Source organism: Macaca thibetana, chromosome 1 (assembly GCF_024542745.1).
Source record: "Macaca thibetana thibetana isolate TM-01 chromosome 1, ASM2454274v1, whole genome shotgun sequence".
Lineage (NCBI taxonomy): Eukaryota > Metazoa > Chordata > Mammalia > Primates > Cercopithecidae > Macaca > Macaca thibetana.
Window position 1 is genome coordinate 9,822,109 of NC_065578.1, and position 20,844 is coordinate 9,842,952.

General features: G+C 60.2%; 1 protein-coding gene across 3 annotated transcripts in view; it reads right to left on the minus strand.

The window, feature by feature from the left end:
* Positions 1-20,844, minus strand: part of CASZ1 (castor zinc finger 1) — a 159,072-nt gene that overhangs the window by 17,015 nt on the left and 121,213 nt on the right. For all 3 annotated transcript variants that reach the window (XM_050787777.1, XM_050787768.1, XM_050787786.1), the window contains 4 exons: positions 9,511-9,999; positions 4,424-5,258; positions 3,216-3,284; positions 702-792 (listed from right to left, as the gene is read on the minus strand). In XM_050787777.1, the coding sequence (XP_050643734.1) occupies positions 702-792; positions 3,216-3,284; positions 4,424-5,258; positions 9,511-9,999 (1,484 nt within the window). The remainder of the gene's footprint in view (positions 1-701; positions 793-3,215; positions 3,285-4,423; positions 5,259-9,510; positions 10,000-20,844) is intronic.

Consider the following 20,844-nt stretch of genomic DNA (forward strand, 5'->3'; position numbering starts at 1 on the left):
AGGCAGCCCAGACTGTCCAAGGCCAGTGGCAGGCACACCAGTCCTGGGAGGGAACCATCCCAAAGGTTCTAGAACCACAGATTCTTCCCTGATGCTTCCCTGGGTCCCCAGTGGCCATCCCCAGGAGCCACAGACGATGCATCGGGCCAGGCCTTGAAGGCAGGGGCTCTGATGCTGATGGCTCATCCCGCCCAGTGCACCTCTGGACTAAGGCAGGCTGGGATCCCTGGCAAGCCAGAGGGAGCTGCCCCAGGCAGGCTGCCCCGACTCTCCCCCCACTCGCCAGCCCTGCACTCACCAAGCTGGCAGCCTTGGGCACAGTGGCACTCTGGCTGAACCTCCATTTGATCATCTTTAAGATGGGGCAGTATTGCTAACTTTCTAAGGCCACTGCAAAGAGTCAATTAGGCAAGGCTCACAGGCTGGCTGGCATGGCCTGGACACATGGGAGGCTCTCAGTGAAAGGGGACTGGAATGATCACCACTGGGATGTCATTGGCCCCCAATGCTAGGAGCTGCTCTGTCAGCAGGAATCAGGGAATGTGGGCAGGCTGGTCGTTTTGCGGGCCCTCTGCCTGTTCAAGTCAAGTTTGGGTGATGCAAGCAGCACTAAACCCCCTCCACTCCCCCACCGACTTCTAAGTGCCTCCATGCTGCGCTGGCGGGTGGGGGAGGCGGAGTCCATCTCGATGTGGCCGTACCTGGTAGTTGCACTCGGGGTCAAGGCAGTGGTAGTGCTCGCGGTACTGGTAGGCACAGTGGATGTGGCCACAGTGCTGGCTGCCCGAGAACCTGGAAGGAGGAGGGGTGGGGTCAGGGCCCTGCTGTGAGTGACAGCCCCAGACCCACCCCCAGCCCCAGGGAGGACACTTCAGGCCCTGTATGGGATACGGAGGGGAGGTGAAGTTGCAGAGGCCCAGGCAAGTGACTGGGTCTGGGGGGAACCCCAGGCCCACTGAGGCAAAGTGGCCTGGCCCCAAGAAGGGGGCAGGACAATGCTGAGGTGGCCAAAAGTCAAAGCAGGGGGAGACAGATGGGGCCCAAGCCCTGGGATGGAAGGGAAGGCAGGCGCCCACGCGGCTGCCCACCTCTGTTTTCTGCAGAGGCTGCCTGCCCCACTCCCAGCCCGCCCAGCTCTGGCCAGGTGCAGAGACCCTGGCTGGGCCAGCCCGGGCTCTGATGCTGAGAGGCGTTAAAGAGCTCTCTCTGTCCTGGGCTTTTCCTGACACTTGAAACAGTGCAGAGTTATGAATTTTTAAAGCACAGCATCTGTTTGGCTTCCTGCAGCAAGGAGCTCACTCTCCAGCCGCCGCCGCCGCCAGGAGCCCGTGCTGCCTCCCAGGAAACCCGTCCTCCTCCAGGCCCCACGGCCGCTGGGACGTGGCTCCCACAGCCTCGGTGACGGCCGGCCGTGGGGGGCCACTCTGGAGAGGCCACACCTTGAAGACTGTGGAGAAGGGGGTGGCTCAGCCCACCTGTCCCCCTCCAAGAGTGACGTGAGATTGCAGGAGACACAGAGAGAAACCCCACACTGTAATGGGAAAACCACGTGCAAACAAGTCTTTAAGCTGAAGCGGCCAAAAGGGCCATCTGTGGAGGCACTAATAATGGTAATAATAACACTATAGAGGAGGCAGCACGGGGCAGAGCTGAAGACAGAGTGGGACAGGGGGGCACAGACAGTGGGACAGGGGCAGAGCTGAAGACAGAGTGGGACGGGGGACAGAGACAGTGGGACAGGGGCAGAGCTGAAGACAGAGTGGGACAGGGGGACAGAGACAGTGGGACGGGGGGCAGAGCTGAAGACAGAGTGGGACAGGGGGACAGAGACAGTGGGACAGGGGCAGAGCTGAAGACAGAGTGGGACAGGGGGGCACAGACAGTGGGATAGGGGGGCAGAGCTGAAGACAGAGTGGGGGGGACAGAGACAGTGGGACAGGGGCAGAGCTGAAGACAGAGTGGGACAGGGGGACAGAGACAGTGGGACGGGGGGCAGAGCTGAAGACAGAGTGGGACAGGGGGACAGAGACAGTGGGACAGGGGCAGAGCTGAAGACAGAGTGGGACAGGGGGGCACAGACAGTGGGACAGGGGGCAGAGCTGAAGACAGAGTGGGACAGGGGGGCAGAGACAGTGGGACAGGGGCAGAGCTGAAGACAGAGTGGGACGGGGGACAGAGACAGTGGGACGGGGGGCAGAGCTGAAGACAGAGTGGGACAGGGGGGCACAGACAGTGGGACAGGGGGCAGAGCTGAAGACAGAGTGGGACGGGGGACAGAGACAGTGGGACGGGGCAGAGCTGAAGACAGAGTGGGACAGGGGGGCACAGACAGTGGGACAGGGGGGCAGAGGCAGTGGGACAGGGGGCAGAAACAAAGCAGGACAGGGGAGCGGAGACAGAGCGGAACATGGAGGCGGAGAGATGGAGCGGGCGGGAGGAACCTGGAAGATCTGCGGACAGACAGGCGCCGGCCGCTGTGTGCTGTCCCATCAGAAGGCAGGCGGTGGGGGGTGGGGGTGGGGGGTGTTATTTGTGTGATTTGGGGGAATCTGTTGAGGCAAAGGCTCTTCACTGCCAATCCCACTGCCTTTGGGATGGAAAGGGGTTGGTCTGGAGTCAGGTGGTGTCAGAGCCTCACTGGGGAAGTGCACTGGGCTGTGTCAGAGAGGATGACAGCCCACACCTTCTCTCTCTCTCTCTTATTTATTATTATTTTTTTTAAGAGATAGGGTCTCACTCTGTTGCCCAGGATGATCTCGAACTCCTGGCCTCAAGGGATCCTCCCACCTTGGCCTCCCACAGTGCTGGGAATACAGGCATGAGCCACTGCACCCGGCCTGCCTCTACCTTCCCAACCCTGACAGTTGCACAGTGACCTGCACCCTCCTCAAAGCTCTGTGTGACAGCAGGACCCAGGCAAGCTGGGGGAGCTGCATTCACTTGTGGCCAGGCCCTGCGTCGGGACCCCAGCCCTACCTGGGGGTACAGGCTGCTGAGGAAATGTGTGGCCTGGACTACACAGAGCGGAAGGAGGCTCTGAGACGGGCATGTGCAGGGCAGCCCTCGGTGCGGTGGAGGGACCGAAGTGGACGGGGGTGGAAGGAGGCAGCTACCTTGGCCCTAGAGGTCAGATGTCAAATGAATGGTCTCAGAGTGCCCGGTCAGTCCTGGCCCCCCACCTTCTCTCCACGGCAGGCTCCTCCCCAGGGGCCTACCTGGCAATATATTTCTGGTAAATGTTTACATCTTCAGTGACGGCTGGTTTATCTGTGGGCAGTCCATTCCTGGCGAGAGACACACAGGGCACAGCCAGTGAGCAGATGGGGCAGCCTTGTGCCACAGGGGCATCTGGGCAGCCCCTGCCGTGAGGCCCCAGCCCCTCTGCTCTGCTCTGCAGTGTCCCAGGCACCCAGGGTGGGACTGAGGACATCCCTGGTGGAAGCTGGCCAGAGGTTCAACAAGCCCAACTCTGGGAGGGCAGGGCCATCTCATGCAGGTGGGGCTGGAGCCCCCCTCGGGCATGGGCCAGCCTGGGGTCCAATGGGGCGGAAAGCTGCGGAAGCCCGGGATCGGTGCCTGGCACTCAGGGATCATCAGGAGGTCGCTGGCTGAGGGGCACCACGCCCCCCAACGGGGAGGGATTTGAGGCGGGGGCAGGCAGCTAGGCAGGGGAAGTGTATCCTCGCCCCAGGCAGCACGTGCTGCCTCGATCTGCTCCCAGCTATGCAGCCTCTCAGGGTCCGGAAGCTCCCCAGGGTGCAGGAGGAGCTCTGGGGAAGGGTCTCGCTCAGCCCCACACCATCCACCATTTGACCAACCAAGCCATTCTTCTGCTCATGGGTTCAGGCTGTAAGGGTGTATGCACCTCACCCCGGTCACTACCTTTGCTTCCTGCCTCCTCCAGGGCCCAGGCTCTGAGCCCAGGAGCCAGGGCCACCAGCATGGACCCAGTATCCCCACCCAGGGAGGCGCTTTCTCAGCCAACCACAGGCCTGCATTTGGCGCTCACAGCAGCAGGTAGAGGAAGCCCGTCATGGGCAGATGGGGGAGGCCACAGTCCCGGTGTGCATGCTAGCAAAAGGCACAGCATGCTGGTGCCTGGGAGTGTGGGCGTGTGTGGGAGGTGTGTGCGAGGTGCATGGGAGGGGTGGAGTGTGCAGGTCCCGGAGCAGGGCAGGGTGCTGCAGGAGGGCTCACGCGTGGTTCTGTGGGTGCAAGAGTGAACGTGAGCGCGGCATGCACCTGTGAGTGTGGAAGCACGTGGAGGGGAGCCTGAGTGTGCATGCGCCTGGGTGCACAGTGGATGTGTGTAAGGTGTGAGCGGCAGGTGTGTCCTCAAGCATGGGCAACCCCGGTGAGGAAGGAGGCCTCCTGTCTAGTCTGGCTCCCAGCTCTGGGCGCTGTGGGGTGGGGAGCGCCTTACTTGACAGTGGAGACGGTCCCCGTGGTGATGGAGTCTGTTTTGGAGAAGGTTGACTTCAGGTACTCGGGAGTGTTGAAGGACAGGGAGGCAGGCGGCTCCGGCCCTGGCCCAGGGGCGCTGGGAGCACTGGGCATGCTGGCAAGGGGTGCGGGAGCCAGGCTGGGGGTGGGCGGAACCTTGGCGGGGCCTGGCTTCTGGATGCCCCGGACGTCATACTTGGAGGGGCGCCCCACCTTGCCCGTCTTGAAGGCGATGGCCCCGCCCATGTCAGGGCTGCCCTCCCCAGGTTTGAAGAGGTGCAGGTACTTGACATTCTCCAGGTCGTACTTGGATGGCTTCTTGTAGGTGCTCCCGTTCTGGGGCCGCAGGTTCTCGCCGGTCTTCAGTTTTTGGATGAAGAAGTCATACTTGGAGGCCCGGGCCACCAGGTTCTGCATCTGGACACTGCTGTGCGACGGCAGGGGCAGGATGGTGGCCTTGGTCTCCAGGTGGGCCGTGCTGCTGGGCAGCCGCAGGCCGGGAAGGGGGCCCACCACCTCCTTGCCCACCCGCTCCTCAGTCTTGGCGCCGGGGGCCGGCCAGGAGAGCTGCTCGCCAGCCTTGAGCTTGCGGATGTACTCCTCGTACTTAGAGAACCGTGCCCGCTTGCTGAGGGTATCCTCGGAGGTGGGCAGCATGGAGGAGGTGGCCGCCTCTGGGGTGGAGCCCGCGTGCAGCTTCTCAAAGCTGATCTTCCTGGCCAGCTCGTCCCGCGTGTTCTGGTCGTCGTAGCCAAACATGCCAAGGAACTCCGTCATGGTGGAGGCCGCGTAGTCCCGCAGTGAGGAGGCCTCTCCTGCAGAGGAGGAGGGGGGCGCGTCACCTCTGGAAGGGAGTGGGAGGGACACGAGTCCCCCCAACAGGAGCCCCCACCCATAGAGGGAGGGGGTCAGTGTGGGGAGGGGCAGAGCAGGACATGATCTATGGACATTTGGCTCACTTGTTAGGTTTTACGACTCTTAAATTAATTTGTTTTAAAAAAAAGTAATTAATACTGGGGTAAAATAAAACGAGTTCATCAATGCCAGGAAAATCAATTTCCTAAATGTTCTGGCCGATGGCTTTTCAGTACATTAAACAAAGTTTCATAAATGTCTCCGCTCTCTCGCCTTGGCCTAATATGAAAGAGAAGTCATTTTACTGGAAGTAAGGCCAGATCCCAACCTGCCTCCCAGGACAGGGAGTGGCAGGAACCGGAGACAGGTACGGACGTGGGCCGGTGGGCAGTTGAGCGGGAGCCCAGGGGTGAGGAAGATGCTCTGGCCGGGGTCGGGCTGGGCCTGGCTGGAGGACCTCCCTTGACCCCGCAAATAGATCCCCTGGGCGGATGAAGGGTCCACTCCAAGCCTTCCTGGGACCCGGTCTCTTGGCCTCCCCACACCTTCCCAGGTGCTGGGGGTCCCTGACAACACAGCTCAGCCAGGGGCGGGTGTGTGGATGTGCCCCGGCCTGTGACATAGGACCTGGACGTGTCCTCCAACCCTCTGGCCTCCTCCAATCACTTGCACTCACACAAGGCTGGGCCACCCAGGGAGGGCAGGAGTCCAGGCAGGGCCTGAGTGCAGCCTCCCCACTGTGGCCACCCCTGGGCACACCAGGAAGCCTGGAGCCACCTCCCCACAGTGACATGCACGCACACTCTCACACACTAACACACAGGCACACACACAAACCCACACACAGTCATATGCACACAATCACATACAACACATACATACATTCTCAGACACACACCCATTACAGTCACATTCACACAATCACATACACCACACATGCATTCTCACACATACCTACACGGTCACATGCACTCACACACAACACACAGGCATTCTCATACTGTCACCCACACAGTCACATGCACTCACAACACACACATGCATTCTGACACACACACCCACAGTCACATGTACACAATTACACATAACACACACATATATTCTCATACACTCTTACACATACAGTCACATGCAGTCACATACAACACACATATGCATTCTCATACACTCTCACACACCCACACACAGTCACATGCACCTACATGCCATCACATACAAACTCACATAAAGCCAGTTAATTACATGCATACAATCACATACAACACACACATGCATTCTCATACACTCTCACACGCCCACATTCTCACAATCACCAACACACACATGCATTCTCACACACCTACACGGTTACATGCACACAATCACATACAACACACTCATGCATTCTCATACACTCACACACCTACACACAGTCACAACACACACATGCATTCTCATACACTCTCACATCCCCACACACAGTCACGTGCAATCACATAAAACACACACATACACTGGCACCCCCCAACCCCCATCACATGCTCAGAATCACATACAACACACATGTGCATTCTCATACTCTCACACCCACACACCCAGTCACGTGCATACAATCACATACAACACACACGCCTTATCACACACTCTTACCCGCACATACGTACAATCACATGCACACATATGCCATCACATACATAAACCCACACACACGGTCACATGCACACAATCACACACAACACACATGCAATCACACCCACTACACACCCAGTCATGTGCTCACAATCACACACACTCTCACATACACCCAGACACGCAGTCACATAAAACTCATGTACTCGCTCACCCCCCCAGTCACATGCAGACTCTCACATAAAACACACACCCAGACATAACACACACACACTCATACAGACTGACTCACACACAGACACCACACACTCACACACCTCACACACTTTTGCACGCACACTCGGGCTCCCCAGCTCCTATCCCTGGCTGCCTTCCCGCCTCTGCAGACACACAGGTACACAACTCCCGGAACCCCTGCCCCGGGTCTCTCGGAATGAGGGAGAAGGCAGTCCCAGGCTAATTCTGAGCTGTTCGTGTGGACCTGCCTCTTCTACACACGCCCCACGCCACGGCCGAGGCGTGACCCCAGTGCACACGCACACTTGCCTCTTCACTGCCCGTGTGCTACATGCCTCCCGTGTGCCTAACCCTGACGCAGGGCATGGCACATGCCCTGCGTCAGGGTTAGATGCACCCGCGAGACTGATACCTGCACGGCCCCCGGGGACACCATGTTCTCTCTGCTCGTGTGCAAGGCAGCCACATGGGCACGCTCAGGGTGACAGGACCCCAGGCTGACTACACAGCCAAGGGAAGGCGTGGCTGGGGGTCTCCTCCCAGGTGAACCTGCCAGGCCTGGGATCCTCAGAGATACCTGGGATGGGGGTTTAAAGGGGCAGGGCTGGGCCTGGGGAGGGGAGCACGCCAGTGGGATGTGGAAGGAGAGGCTGTGGGAGGGCCTGGCCACCTGGCACCCAGGGTGCACAGAGGGACTCAAGAAACCAACAGACAGCTGTTCCCCTGGGGCGGGGCTGTCGGGTCAGCCACTGTCCTGACCTCAAGCTACACAGGGTTGGGGGGCCCAGCTCGGGAGGAGTGGGCTCTGGCTGCTGGATTCAGTGGCTCAGGGACCAGGGAAAGGGGCTAAAAATAGCTGGAGGCAGCTGAGCCCTCGCTATATATGGCAGAGAAACAGAAGCTTCGAAGGGCAGGCAGCTTGCGCAGGGAGGGGACCAGGCAGGGGTCCCTGAGGGGGCCCACAGGCCTGCATGGCCAAGCTCAGGGCCCAGAGAAGGTGGCCTGGGAGCCAAGCCCACGGGGGCAGCTGGGGCTCCGCTGTCTGTCTCCTCCAGCGCTCACGGCTGAGCAGGCAGTCCCAGTGTCAGGGCTGAGGGGCGAGGCCTGAGTCCCCCAGGCCACGGGCAGTTCCAGGCCCGCCTCTGCCAGCCCCGCTCTCCACTCCCCTGGAGGAAGGAGGCAAGGGCTGAGGCCCACTCCGCTCCCTGCCAGCTGCGGGCAGAGCTGGCCTGGGTGGGGGTGTGGAGGGGATGGTGGCCCTTGTCGCGTCCCTCTCCTCTCCTCAGGCCCAGCACAATCACCTTGTGTCTGGCAACGGCAAGGGCTTTTCCTATCAGAGGAAACTGAAGGTCACACTTTTCCTCATTGATCTTGCAATGTTTGTTAATTACTCTGTCACTGATGTGGCGAAGGATAATTAAACAGCTCTGTTTATATCTTATATGCATAATTATGTGGCTGCGCAGGGCTCCCCGCACAGGGAGGAGATGCGCCCCTCGCTGCAGGGGAAGGGCTAGGGGAGCGGGCAGGGGAGGCGCAGGGCACCAGACACAAGGCTGGGAAGGAGGCCAGGGGCAGAGAGAAGGCCCAGACCTGGGGGCTGTGGTCCTGGCGACCCCCTTGCCTGCTGGAACCCCAGGCCTGCCCTCCCCTAAGCAGAAGGCGTGCAGGGCTGCTCTGGATCCCCAGGACGTGGAGATACCAGCAGAGCAGGGCCTCCGTGCCTCGTGGGAGAGAGGTCAGCCAGGGGACCGCGGCCGGGGCAGCTGGCTGTAAGAAGATACGGCTGGCCGGGCTGGCAATCCGTGTGGCCCTGAGACGTCCTGCTGGGAGGGCCAGGGACAGCAGTGTAGGGAAGGAAGAGGAGGCCAAGGGGAGTGGCGGGAGAACAAAGCTTGTCCTGGGCTCCTCCGAGAAAGCGCCCTAAGTAGCAGAATGCGCAGACAGCAGGCTCACAAGATTCATGCTGTTGACCACGGTGCCCCTCTTGTGCCAGGTACTGTGCCCGGTAAGCTCAGGCCTCACAGGTGTGTGTAAAGAGTCACCTACCCACCATCTGTCCAGCCATCTATCCTATCCGTCCATCTATCCAGCCACCCTCCCTTCCTCCCTCTCCACCTGTCCACCCCTCTGCCTGTGGTTTCTCAAAGACCCACTGTGTGGGGCAGCTCCAGCCCTTCCCTTCTCACCTGGGGTGCCCCTCCCTGTCCTAGTCTCTCCCACTCCAGGAGTCCTCCCTGGGTGGGACGAGGGGCAGGTATTTAGAGCAGGAGTGAGGAGTCAGGTGTGCTCACCGGACACACTGTCCCTTCCCCGATGGCCTCCCTGTCCCGGCCTTCAGCCTCCCTTCGAAGGCCAGGCACCCACCTGAAGGCTGCTTGGCACTGGGGCCGCTGTCCTCCTTGGTGGCTGCCCCGTCCGAATCCTTCTCCTCCAGGGCACCGCTGTCCTTGGAGGGCTCCTCCGCGTGGTCTTCCTCATCGCTGCACCCCTGGGGCTGCACCATGTAGACACCCTCGGGCGGTAGCTCCAGACCCTCGCGGGCAATTCGCCCCAACACGGGTGTGGGCGCCGGCTCCTCGCTGTACTCCCCGTTCACCCACTTCTCGATCACCGCCCGTCTCTTGTCTTCTTCGCTGCGGGGGGCCCGGGCTGCCCCAGACTCAGGGCCACTGCGCTCTGGGTCCCGGGGCCGCGATGGGCTGCCCTCCGCGTGGGAGCCGGCGTCAGCTCGCTTTTCCACCACCACCTGGCGGCTCAGCTTGGCGCAGATGGCGTTCAGCTTCAGGCCGCCCTTGCGCTTGGGTGCCATGGCGGGCTTGCCTGCAGGCGGGTCCGTGCACCGGGTGCCCTCAGCTGCAGGGATGGAGGAGGGCATGGAGGTCAGAGGTGTGCAAGGCCAAGCACAACCCACCCTCCCAAACAGCCCTGCATCCCCCAAGCTGCAGGCCTCCCCCATCAACCACAGTTCCATCAAACTGCCCTGAGCCTGCCTGGCACATGTCTGTCTCCCCCACTAGTCTACGAGTTCCTTGGCAGCGCTTGAGAATCACTCTACTTTCTGGGCCTGGCAGGGTGCCTGGCACAGAGCAGGTAGTTCAAGAAGTAATCTGTAAATGAACAGATGAATGAATGAATGACTCTTCAACTACAAGGGGCGCCCAGGTCCTGGAGGCATTTCCTAGGCTTGCTGGGCCCTGGGAGGGGCTGTGCCCTTTGACACACAAGGAAACTGAGGCCCAGGGAGATTAAGGAGCCGGCTATGCAGTCAGGCTTTCAAGGGACAGCATGGAGTTGCTGGCGGTCGGTTCCACTTGGGAGCATCCTGCCTCACCACACGTCCCCGGGGAGAAGTCACAGAGAGCCAGGGACCAGCCTGTGCCAGCCTCTTGCCTCACTGTCCCAGCAGCACTTGGCTGGCACCTCCCACCTGAGCACGTCAGCACCTGGTACCTCCTCTGCCAGGCCAGGTCCCTGGGCCTCACCTGACTCCAACCCTGCTCAGTAAAGAGCAGAGAGCTTTTCTCCCAGCCACTCAGGACCCTCCTGAAGGCCTCCGTGTTCCTCAATCTCCTCCTGGCCTCAGGGTCTTCCCCAGCCCTTGCCAGCCCCCTCTTGGCCTCTCTGGCCATTTCCTGTTGCCGCTCCCTTCCCCAAGCCTCAGTCACAGCCGTCCAAGCGGAGTTCCTCACAGCCCTTCCTAGGGCCACTTGTCCCTGTCCTAGGACCTGGCTCCCCAGCCTCGGCCAGCCCCTGCAGCCCCGGAAGGCCTGGCCAGCCCACTTCCCAACCCCCAGGAGCTCCAGCTGGAGCAGGGTGGGATCGCTTAGATCCCTCATGGAAAGCCCCGAAGCGCCGGTCACAGCACCTAATCCCTGAACACGACAGCCCGACACACACAGCTGGAAGCCCTAACGAGGCGACTTGAAAGCCAGCGATCTCCCTCGCGGACGCACAGCCTGAACTCTGTCCCTGATAGGGCACCGAGGGTCCTGGGGGGCATATGGCAAGCCCACCCACCACACGGCCTGGGAGAGTGGACACACACACACACACACACACACACACACACACACACAGTGTGGCCACATGTGGAATTGTCTGTCTGTCTGTCCATCCATCCATTTAAGTGAGCTCCTTCTGTGGGCCAGACCTTGTGGTGCGGCTGACGGCAGTGGCCACAGCAGCAGGGGCTCAGCTCACACTCATTGTGTACAAAACAAAATGTGCCTCTTCGTGGCCCTCACTGGAGACATGGGCGTGTCAGAGTCTCCACACAGGTGGGAAGGCTAAGTGAGGGCAGGGCCCCCGGCTCCAGGGTCAGAAGGGGCTTCACTCTAAGATCACCCCCTGCCAACTTTCCACACACCTGGAAACCCAATGAGAGGCCTACTCAGGCAGGAATGGCAATACCTGGGTCTACCCAGGGGCCGCATCCCTGAGGTGAACTTGACTCATATGCACAGATAACCGTCCCCCGATAGACACGGAGCCTGGCAGTCTCAGCCAGATCCTTCCCTTGTAGCCAGTGGCCAGTACGGATGGCTCACTTGGCCCAGACGAGACACAGTGATTCTAGCCCGGCCAGGCCCACTGCCAGAGAAGGGGCTTCTCAGCCTACTCCCAGGCCTTCCAGTCCTGTGACCCTGGCTTCAGGGCCTTAGACACTTGCCCAGGCTGATGCCCACTCTACCCAGGTTCGTCCACATCTCCAAGTCTGTGCTGCCCATACCCAAGACCCCGAGCACGATGTGGGGCCCCTCTTGAAGTTCTGAGACGGGGCCTCCTCTTCACAGCGTCCCACTAGACCTCGGAGCTGCCCAGCAGGTTCTGTGACCCGGGTTTCCTCCAACAGGCCTCCGGGGGAGCGGGCCTCACCTGGTCCCCTTGTCCCCTGCCCTGGATGGGGAAAGGAAGGGGGAGTAGGGAGCCTGCACTATTTTTACCAGGAGGTAAGCAGCCAAGTGTGGATGGCAGACGGCAAATGAATCTATAAATATTTATCCTAAGGAAGAGGGAAGCAGAAGCTCCCAGGGCTGCACTTGCTGCTGGTGACGCCCCCTCCCTGGGCCCCCACCCATCCTGGAGCCTCCCTGCACTTTGGCCCACCCAGTCCAGCCCACCTTCTCCCCATCTTGGCTGTGTGCCTGGCTCAGTCCCTGCCTGGGCCCCCACCAGCTGCGGTGCAGCTGTGTACCCAGGACCCGCCCCCAGCCCCAGGCCCCTTTGCTCCTGCCGACTCCCCCGGCACCTGCCCTCCAGCTGCTGCGCTGCCCCAGCCCACCTGCCTTCCAGATGCTGCCCTCCCTCTCCCTCTCCTGCTGGTCCCAGGGGTGGAGGTGGGAGGCGTGTAGGCCGGGGACACAGGGGCAGGAGGCAGAGGTAGGGCTTAGGTTTGTAAGTGCAAGCGCTTGCGACACTAGGCAGCGGGAACGGGGGTGCGTCGGAGCTGAGGTCTAAGCTGCCCGCCGCCTTCCGGCCCAGGGCCCTGGGATCCATAGACGATCCCCCCGACACCCCCGCCACCCCGCTGTGGTCTGACCCCAGACTCCTGTCCATGTAAACATTCCCCTGACTTTCTTCCCTAAAATATAAACGCCGTGGCCAGGCCTCAATGGAAGGAAGCCATCCGTCCCCAGCCCTGTCACTGCCCCTTTCATCTCCTTCCCGCCACCAGCCTGCCCGCTGCTCTATTTACACTGGACACTTCCTCTGGGAACAATACTGCCCAGGAGGCAGGCTTGGGCCAGAGGGTGGGAAGGCGAGGGGACTCCTGCTCTGCTTCCCCGGAGACGGAGACAGGAGAGGCAAGGGGAGGGGCCCCCGAGGGGGGCTCGGCCGGGCCTGGGACCCACGCACAGCCAAAGCCCACTCTCTGCTGGTGGCGGTGCTCTTGGCCTCCAGCCTCTGGCCCCAGGGGCTCTGGCGCAGCACCAGGATATGGCCTAGCCTCTGGGGTCAGGGAGTCGTGAGCTCACGGCAGAGCTCTGCCCTGCGCTAGCTCTGGCCCTGGGCAAGATTTTTCCGTGTAGAAAGGTGGCCGGCTACCAGGCGAGAGGGCACCTGTCTGTGCCAAGCACAGCGCCCGGCAGGCATGAATCTGGGAAAAGGCAGCTGAGCCCTGGGAGGGCCACCAGGCAGATTTGGTGCCACACCCGGGCTTGAGATTCCAAGGCTGAGAAACCTTACCTGGCCTGGAAGAGGCAGGGGACAGAGAAGAGGCCAGAGGTCTGGGGCAGGGGTGGGCTGGCCTCTCAGCCCCTCCTCGGATTCCCAGGTTCGGGACCTTCCCTCTCAGGGCGCCACGAGCAACAGTCCCCCAGCAGGTCTCGGACCTGAGCAGACCCTGCACAGGGTTGGGGGAAAGGGGCATGGATTGGACCGTCCACCTTTCCAGGTACTAACGGATGACTCGTAACGGCCCAGCGGAGCCAGCACTGTCATTGTCCCATTTCATAGAGGAGGACACTGATCCTGGAGCTGTAGACACCCCAGAGCCCAAGCTCACCCTGGCCAGGAGCTCCCGAAGGCGGGGACTCGGCCCTATCCCCATTAGGGCTCCTGAGCCAGCCCTAGGAAATGCCAGGCCTCTCTGCAGGGACTCCTTCCCCTGCCCCGTCCCCTCCTCACCCTCACTTCCTGTTCCCATAACACAGATCCCCCTAAAGTGTTAACTGCGATGGGTAAAATGGTGCAGCAGATTGCTACAATAAATAATTTACTGATATTTATAAATATTCAAATCAGCCGGCTTCAGAAATCGAATGAAGGGAGGGCCTCGGAAGAAGCCCCATTATGGCATGAATCTCATCGCTCCCTCCACAGGCTGGGGCAGGCCAGGGTTCCTGCCGGCTCTGGGTGAGCGGGGCGTTCCTGTTGCTGCACCTGGATCCCAAGTCCCCTGGTCTCGCTGCTCTCTTGGGGTAGCCTGCTCAGGGCCAGGCCCCCTCCCACAGGCATCCTGGGTTCAAGGGGAGGAGAGGCTCCAGTGCCCACCGCCCACGGCCCTGGGTCTCAGAGCTGCTTGTCCTGCCTCGACAGTCGGTGGGGGCGGTGGTCTTTCCCAGGGGGCTGGGCAGGCCTGGCAGCCCCTCCCCACCCGTGAGTAATGTGTTTTGGGGCCGGGCTGCCTGTCAGCTCCTGGGCTCCGGGTGCTTTATGGGCTCTGCTTGGTGGCTCTGAACTCCCTGGTAGGAAATAAAGTTCTCCCTGCGCGTCCCTTCTAAACATTTCACTCAGTGGAAATGGTGTTTAAGAAAAATGAGGACATATTTCTTCCTAAGGATGCAGTATCCCCTTTGGGCGGCCTAATGCCCGCTGTATATCAGGAGGTGGGGAGGCAGGGGCCAGGAACCAGTCCCTGGGGTGGGGGTGGGCTGGGGCCCCGCCTTCCCACTGCCAGGCAGCTCAGGGGCCACTCTGGTAGCTGCCCTGCGCCATGGTGTCTGGGGCCATAGAGCAGCTGGCATCCTCTGAGCACCTCGTCTGTGCTGGGTGCCTTACGGTGCCACCTTGTTGATGCCCCCAGGAGCCCCACATGGTCGGCTGTCCTGTCCATTCCCACATAAGGAAGCAGAGGCGGCCAGGCTGGTAGCTGCCCACAGTTAGTGCTGGAGGCCAATTCCCACCAGGCTCAGATGCCCAAGGTCATAATCTTCAGCCCCACCTGTGTCCCCCACAGCCTCCCATCTAGGCATCCTGGAGTCAGCGGCGGGCAGCTGCCGGGGCTTCCACCCTGCCATTCCCCTCCGAACTTGCAGCTCACAGGCCACGAGCCCCAGTTTTTTTTTTTTTTTTTTTTTTTTTTTGAGACGGAGTCTGGCTCTGTCGCCTGGGCTGGAGTGCAGTGGCCGGATCTCAGCTCACTGCAAGCTCCGCCTCCCAGGTTCACGCCATTCTCCTGCCTCAGCCTCCTGAGTAGCTGGGACTACAGGCGCCCGCCACCTCACCCGGCTAGTTTTTTGTATTTTTTTAGTAGAGATGGGGTTTCACCGTGTTAGCCAGGATGGTCTCGATCTCCTGACCTCGTGATCCGCCTGTCTCGGCCTCCCAAAGTGCTGGGATTACAGGCTTGAGCCACCGCGCCCGGCCGAGCCCCAGTTTTGGGGTGCTGTGCTGGCGTCCTTTCAACAACCTCTCTCTGAGCACCGTGTACAGACCAGACCCCGGGCTGACTCCTCAGGCTACGATGTGGGCACACCGGCAGCCCCGGTTCCCGCACCATGGATGCTCAGTTCAGACTTGGGAATGAACACTTCAAAGGCAGTACAAGAGCCATCTCTGTAGTGGGCATCACAGGTCCACAGGAGTGGCAGGTCTGGAGGCCAGGAAGGGCCAGGAAGGGCCCAGGCACCTACCCCTCCCGCCTCCTGTGAGGTAGATCACAGCCCATTTCTGCCTGAATGGTTCCTTCCCCATCCTTCAGCTGTGACCCCTCCCCCAGCCAGGACCCGTCCCCTCCGAGGGGGGCGTCCTTCCCTCTTGGACCCGATTCTGCCCCCAGCTCCTAATAGAAGGGCCTCCAAGTTCTGTGGGAGGAATGGTTGTTGCTCCCCAGGGGTTCAGCCAGGTCCCCTGACCCTCAACAGCTCCAACCTGGGTGGGGGGCGTGCTTGGCCACTGGGCCCTAGCTTGCCCCACTTTGTTTATTTATTTATTATGATTTTTTTAGTCCAGTTAAAAGGTTTACTATCCAGACGCGTCTAAGTGGCCTCACTTAGCGTAAGTAACTCTATAAATCAGGGGAACTGTTAGCATCCACCGCACAGGCTGGCTATCAATCTCCCCCAGGTCACAGCCAAACAGGAAGGGGAGAAAAAAGAGTTACCACCCAGGGGAGATTTAAAACACACACACTGAGCAAACGCGCACAGACTGCGTGCATGCCTGTGCGCGCGCACACACGCGCGGGCGTCTGTGTTTGTACCATCCCGTCATATTCACACGTGCACATGGAGAATCGGGGAGTGCTGCATGTGGTCGTGGTAGCAGAACACAAACATGGCTCCTGCAGCCATGAGGGGAGACAGATCTGAGGGAGGGGGCTTCGGGTGAGCCTAGGACCCCCAGGCCCAGGCTGACTATCAGTGCCTGAGCTGCCCTGCTCCGGGCAAGTGTCTCTGGAGGGCAGTGGAGGGGATCTGATTGGTCCTCTTCCCTCTCTGTGGCCCCCACCTCTGCCAAACCCCAAGGGCCTAAGCTTTTCCCTTTCCCAGCCCCAGGTGGGCACTTGACAGGGGGGTGGAGCCTGGAAAAGGAGGCAGGAGGCTGTGAGCTGCAGGCCACCCCAGCAGGGCATGATGTCATCTCGGGTCCTCACTCCCTTTGCCCGAGGTTGGCACACCCCAGATGCGGCACTGGGCTCAGGAAGGGCAGCATCATCTAAATGGGTGGCTGACTGCCATGCGGTGCACTGGAGGGTGCGAGGCTAGGATGACGGCAGAAACACCCTACCTTTTCACGGGAGCAGGTGTGGCTGGCTGGGTGTCCACACAGCCTGGACGCCCCCGGAGAGGCCCCAGACCTACACAGCCCCACAAGCTGTGCCATGCCACAGACTGGAGTGGGGGAGGCAGCTCCTGGCATCTCCTCTGGGTCCCAGAGGTGGATGTGGGCAACGCAGCCCAAGGTGGGGGACCTGCCCAGGCCACCTCCTCTCCCTGCTTGCCCGAGAGGCCTCCCTGGCTCTCCCGCCCGCCGCATCTCCCCATGAACTCTATTTCTCTTTCCTCTCTGAAAACAACTGAGCTGTAAATACTGTTTAACCTTCTCCCCCCTTTCCCCCACCCCCTCCCCTCCGCACTATAAAAACACAAATATGCCATAACTCAGCCGCCCGGCCGCCCAGCCTCCAACATGCCCCGCGCCCGGGCCTCTCAGGAAGGTCATTACAAACGACTTTCCGATTCACTGCTCCTGAAATAATTTTGTGTATTAAAACCTGAATCTGCACTTTCTGGGGCCGAAAGCCTCGCTTAATTATGGCGGGTGTCCTTGGGACGGACAGTGATCCTTCACTCGCCAGCCCGCGCTCCAGCCCTCCGCCCGCCGGCCCGCCCCCCTCCCCGGGCCCAATCTGTTTTCAAAGTGTGTCTGTCCTTTATTAAATTGTTTTCTTTTCCACATTATCAGTTGCCATGGAGACCTCATCTCTCGGATTATTTGAATTTCATTATATCTATTGATTTGGGAGCATTTCATCTTTTTTATTGTTTTTCTGTCAATTTTCAAAACGAATAACCATCTAATTTGCGTCAGTGCTGATTATGTTTGTCCCTCAATAGAGGTCGGCAGCTGCGCTGGGGAAACAAATCAATGAAAAACCATCATAAAACTCCCCACTCCAGTCTCCAGGATGTGTGGGTGACATTCCACGCCTGCGAGAGACACACTCATCAGCTCCAACTTCGGCGACGGTGGCGGCGGCTCCGTTCCACGTCCGCCTCCTTTGGCCTTAATATTTAATTTCGCGATTTGGGGCATTATTAGTGGTGTTTTTATTAGCGCGTGTGCCTGTGAGTGTTTGGTGGTGGACTGGCGGTTCCATTAACTTGTGGGTGAGGCAGGGAAGCCCCAGAGGAGAGCAGGGCGGACGGCGGTGGGGTGCAGTGGCGAGTGGAGAAAAGAGGGGAAAAGCTCCGAGGGGGGCGGCAGCCTGGGGACCAGGAGGGCCCCGCGGAGGGGCTGGAAAAGGGGGACCGAGTGAAGGGGAGGAAAAGAGGGAATTCAAATTGCTTACTTTGTTGGTTTTTTTTAAATAATTTATGCAATTTTAAGCATTTATGTATAAATTTTTTAATAAGCCACCCTGGAGCAGGATGGCCATTAACATCCCAACGTCCTTCTGTCCAATGGGCTGGCGGAGAGGATCAATTTCTGAGAGTACTTTCCCTTTTTTATGACATGATAAAATGCTTTTAAAGCAACTTACACAAATATGGAAATTTTTTTTTCGTCCCCTCTCCCTTCGCCTAACAGCCTTCTTATCTGCCAGGGAGGGGGAGGTTGTGTGCGTGCGCGCACACACGTGCGCACGCACACACACACACTCTTGCACTCTTGTGCTCACGCTGCCTCTCTCCTGCTGGGGAGGGGGCTGAGCGGGCTGGCAGGGAGACAGCCCCAGTTCTGACTGGAACTGGCCGCCTGTCCTTCTAACAAGGGCATAAACTTTCATTACCCATGCACGCAGTCAAAGACAATTTAGGGAAACGCGCTGCTTGGAAAAGGAAAACCTCAGCGATTCGTGGTCCATGCTGCTGCCACCATCTGGGGGGCTGCCACCATCTGGGGGGCTCCCACCTCCAGCTCTAGGGAACCTGGTCCCTGAACCTCTGGCCCTGCCAGCAGGAGGTCGAGTGAGGGCAGGACGGCTTCCATGTGGACCCTGTGGGCAGGAGAGCCCAGACAGAGAGTAAGGGTCTCCTCCTCGGCTCCACAGGACCATCCATGCACCGGGCTGAGGCCAGGCGCCCTGGGTCTTGCCCTCCTTGCCCTCTCTGGACGGCCTGTACTAACCCCAAACAGGGCTAGACCTTGAGAGCAAGTGCAGGCCTGTGTCATCCTTGCCACCGCAGGCCTGCATCAGAGCAGAAGCTCAGCTTTGCAGATGGACGGACCGACGGACTGAATGGCGACAAAGCGGGGAAACAGGCCCTAAGGTATCCTGAGGTGCCTGCGGGGGCCCCACAGATGCTGGGGCAAGATGCCCTCCCCAGGTGCCCCTGCTCTAGAAGCAGCTCTGGTGCAGAAGTGCCTCTTCCTATAGAGTCAGGGCGTTGACCACCATCACCCCTACCTGGGCATGAGCCCCTGACTTCCCCGGAGATGGGAAGGCCTTCTAAGAGGAGGGCCAATGCCTCCAGATCTCAGGGTGACCCTGCCTCCTCTGCCTCCTCCCTCTCCTGATGAAGGCAAAGAGGAACCGAGGGATGCCCTGCCCAAGCCCCCACCAGCCGACAAGGACAGTCCTGAGTCCAGCGTAGGGTCCGAGCCTTCCCCGGCACCACCGCTGCGGGAGGGCATCCAGCCCTCTGAGGCCACCGTGGGATACCTGGGCTTTGGCAACTTCCACAGAAGATAAATCGACTCCAGAGACCTGGCCCTTTGGAAAGCTCGTCACTTCAGCATCTTCCCTGCCCTGGGCTCAGGTCCCCAGCTGTAACGCAGCTACAGGGGATGATGTGGGCACACGTCTGGCTGGGGCTGCAGAGCACACGGTGCCTCCCTGATGCTCCACGGTGACTGTGGGCAGAGTCCCCTCCTCGGAGCCGGGAGCACTGCTTCCTGCCCGGTAACAGCAGGGCACTGCGGACCTGGAGTTCGACCCGTGTGGCCCTGCCCACCTCTGCCTCGGGATCTGAGAGCTGCCCTAGGCCTCCTCCTCCCATCCCCGCAAAGCTCAACTTCTTCCTGGGCCTCACCTGCCCCAGCCATCCAGGCCCGATCTGGAGCTGACCAGTGGGCAGCCCAAGAAGGTCCCCACGGGTCCCTGGGCCCTCTGTTGTGGCAGCCGGGGAGCAGACCTGGCCGCCCTAAGCCCTCCGTGGGGATGCAAAGGGAGCACCCACCCCTCCTTTTTTTCTGTGCTGAGATACCCCCCCAACCAACTGTCATTAAAATAACAAGTTTCTGTTACAATCTAAACATTCCCACATCGCATAAAGGGTTATATTACACCCGAGTCACTCCCGGCCCGTGTTTGCACAGAAAAGCTCACGGCAGGTCCCCCCTCCTGACGAAGTGACTTATTAAAGTTTAAACAGTAATTAACAGAACAATAAAAATAAAGGGATGTTTGGGGAGTCGTAGCGCACACAGGGTTTTTGGCAGTGCCAGCAGTTTTTCAGTGCCCTGCGCTGGCAGCAAAATGCGACTGTGAAGCCAGTGGGGACAGAGGACGGGCCCAGGGCTGAGCCAGGGAGTCTTGAGGCCTAAAGGGCCAGAAACCCTGAGGCAAGGCTGGTGGGAAGGAATGGGGGTCCTGGGGTGGCAGGGTGGGCACAGTGCAAGCAGGCGGGGTGGTCCGGCATGGGCAGGGAACAGGCCTGGGTGGGGAGGCTTCAAGAGGGGTGAGGCCAGTGCCCAGCTGAGCCTCAGGCACTTCCGGGAGCCCAGTGCCTCGGTCACATCCGGCCAACTCCGCACCGACCTGGCTAGGGGCGGTGTCAGGTCCCCCGACACTTCGGGCATTAGGAGACCCTACAGTTAATGATTCCTGGGGCTGGACCCCAGCCACTCGGCTCCTCTCCCAGTTGGGCAGGTACCCCTACCCCCGTCTCCAGCTCCTGTGGCCGGGGCACTGTGGGAACTCTCCTGGCCCCTATTAAGCATGGGTAAGGACTCGGGGGCCGGCCAGCCTAGCACATGACCCTCCCCTACCCACCCCCAACAAAGGGAGAAAGTGGCCAGCTTGCTGGGCCAGGTGGGACCCAGTGGGGAAGTCCTCTTTCCCCAAAGTTTGCAGGGAGCTGGCCTGGCAGGCTGGTCTGGGCCGGAGCTGCCTGGGATGGGCAGGGTTAGGCCTGTTACCTTCAGCCTTGCCTCTTCTCCCTCGAGTTCCATCCCAGGGGCTCAGACACCTGCCTGCCAGGGATGGCAGAGATGGTCAGGACGAACCAGGCACCCAATCCCGGCAGCCAGGGAGGGGTCCCAGGAAGAGGGTGGGGCTCCCCCTGGACCTAGGCTGGCTCAGAGGCTTGG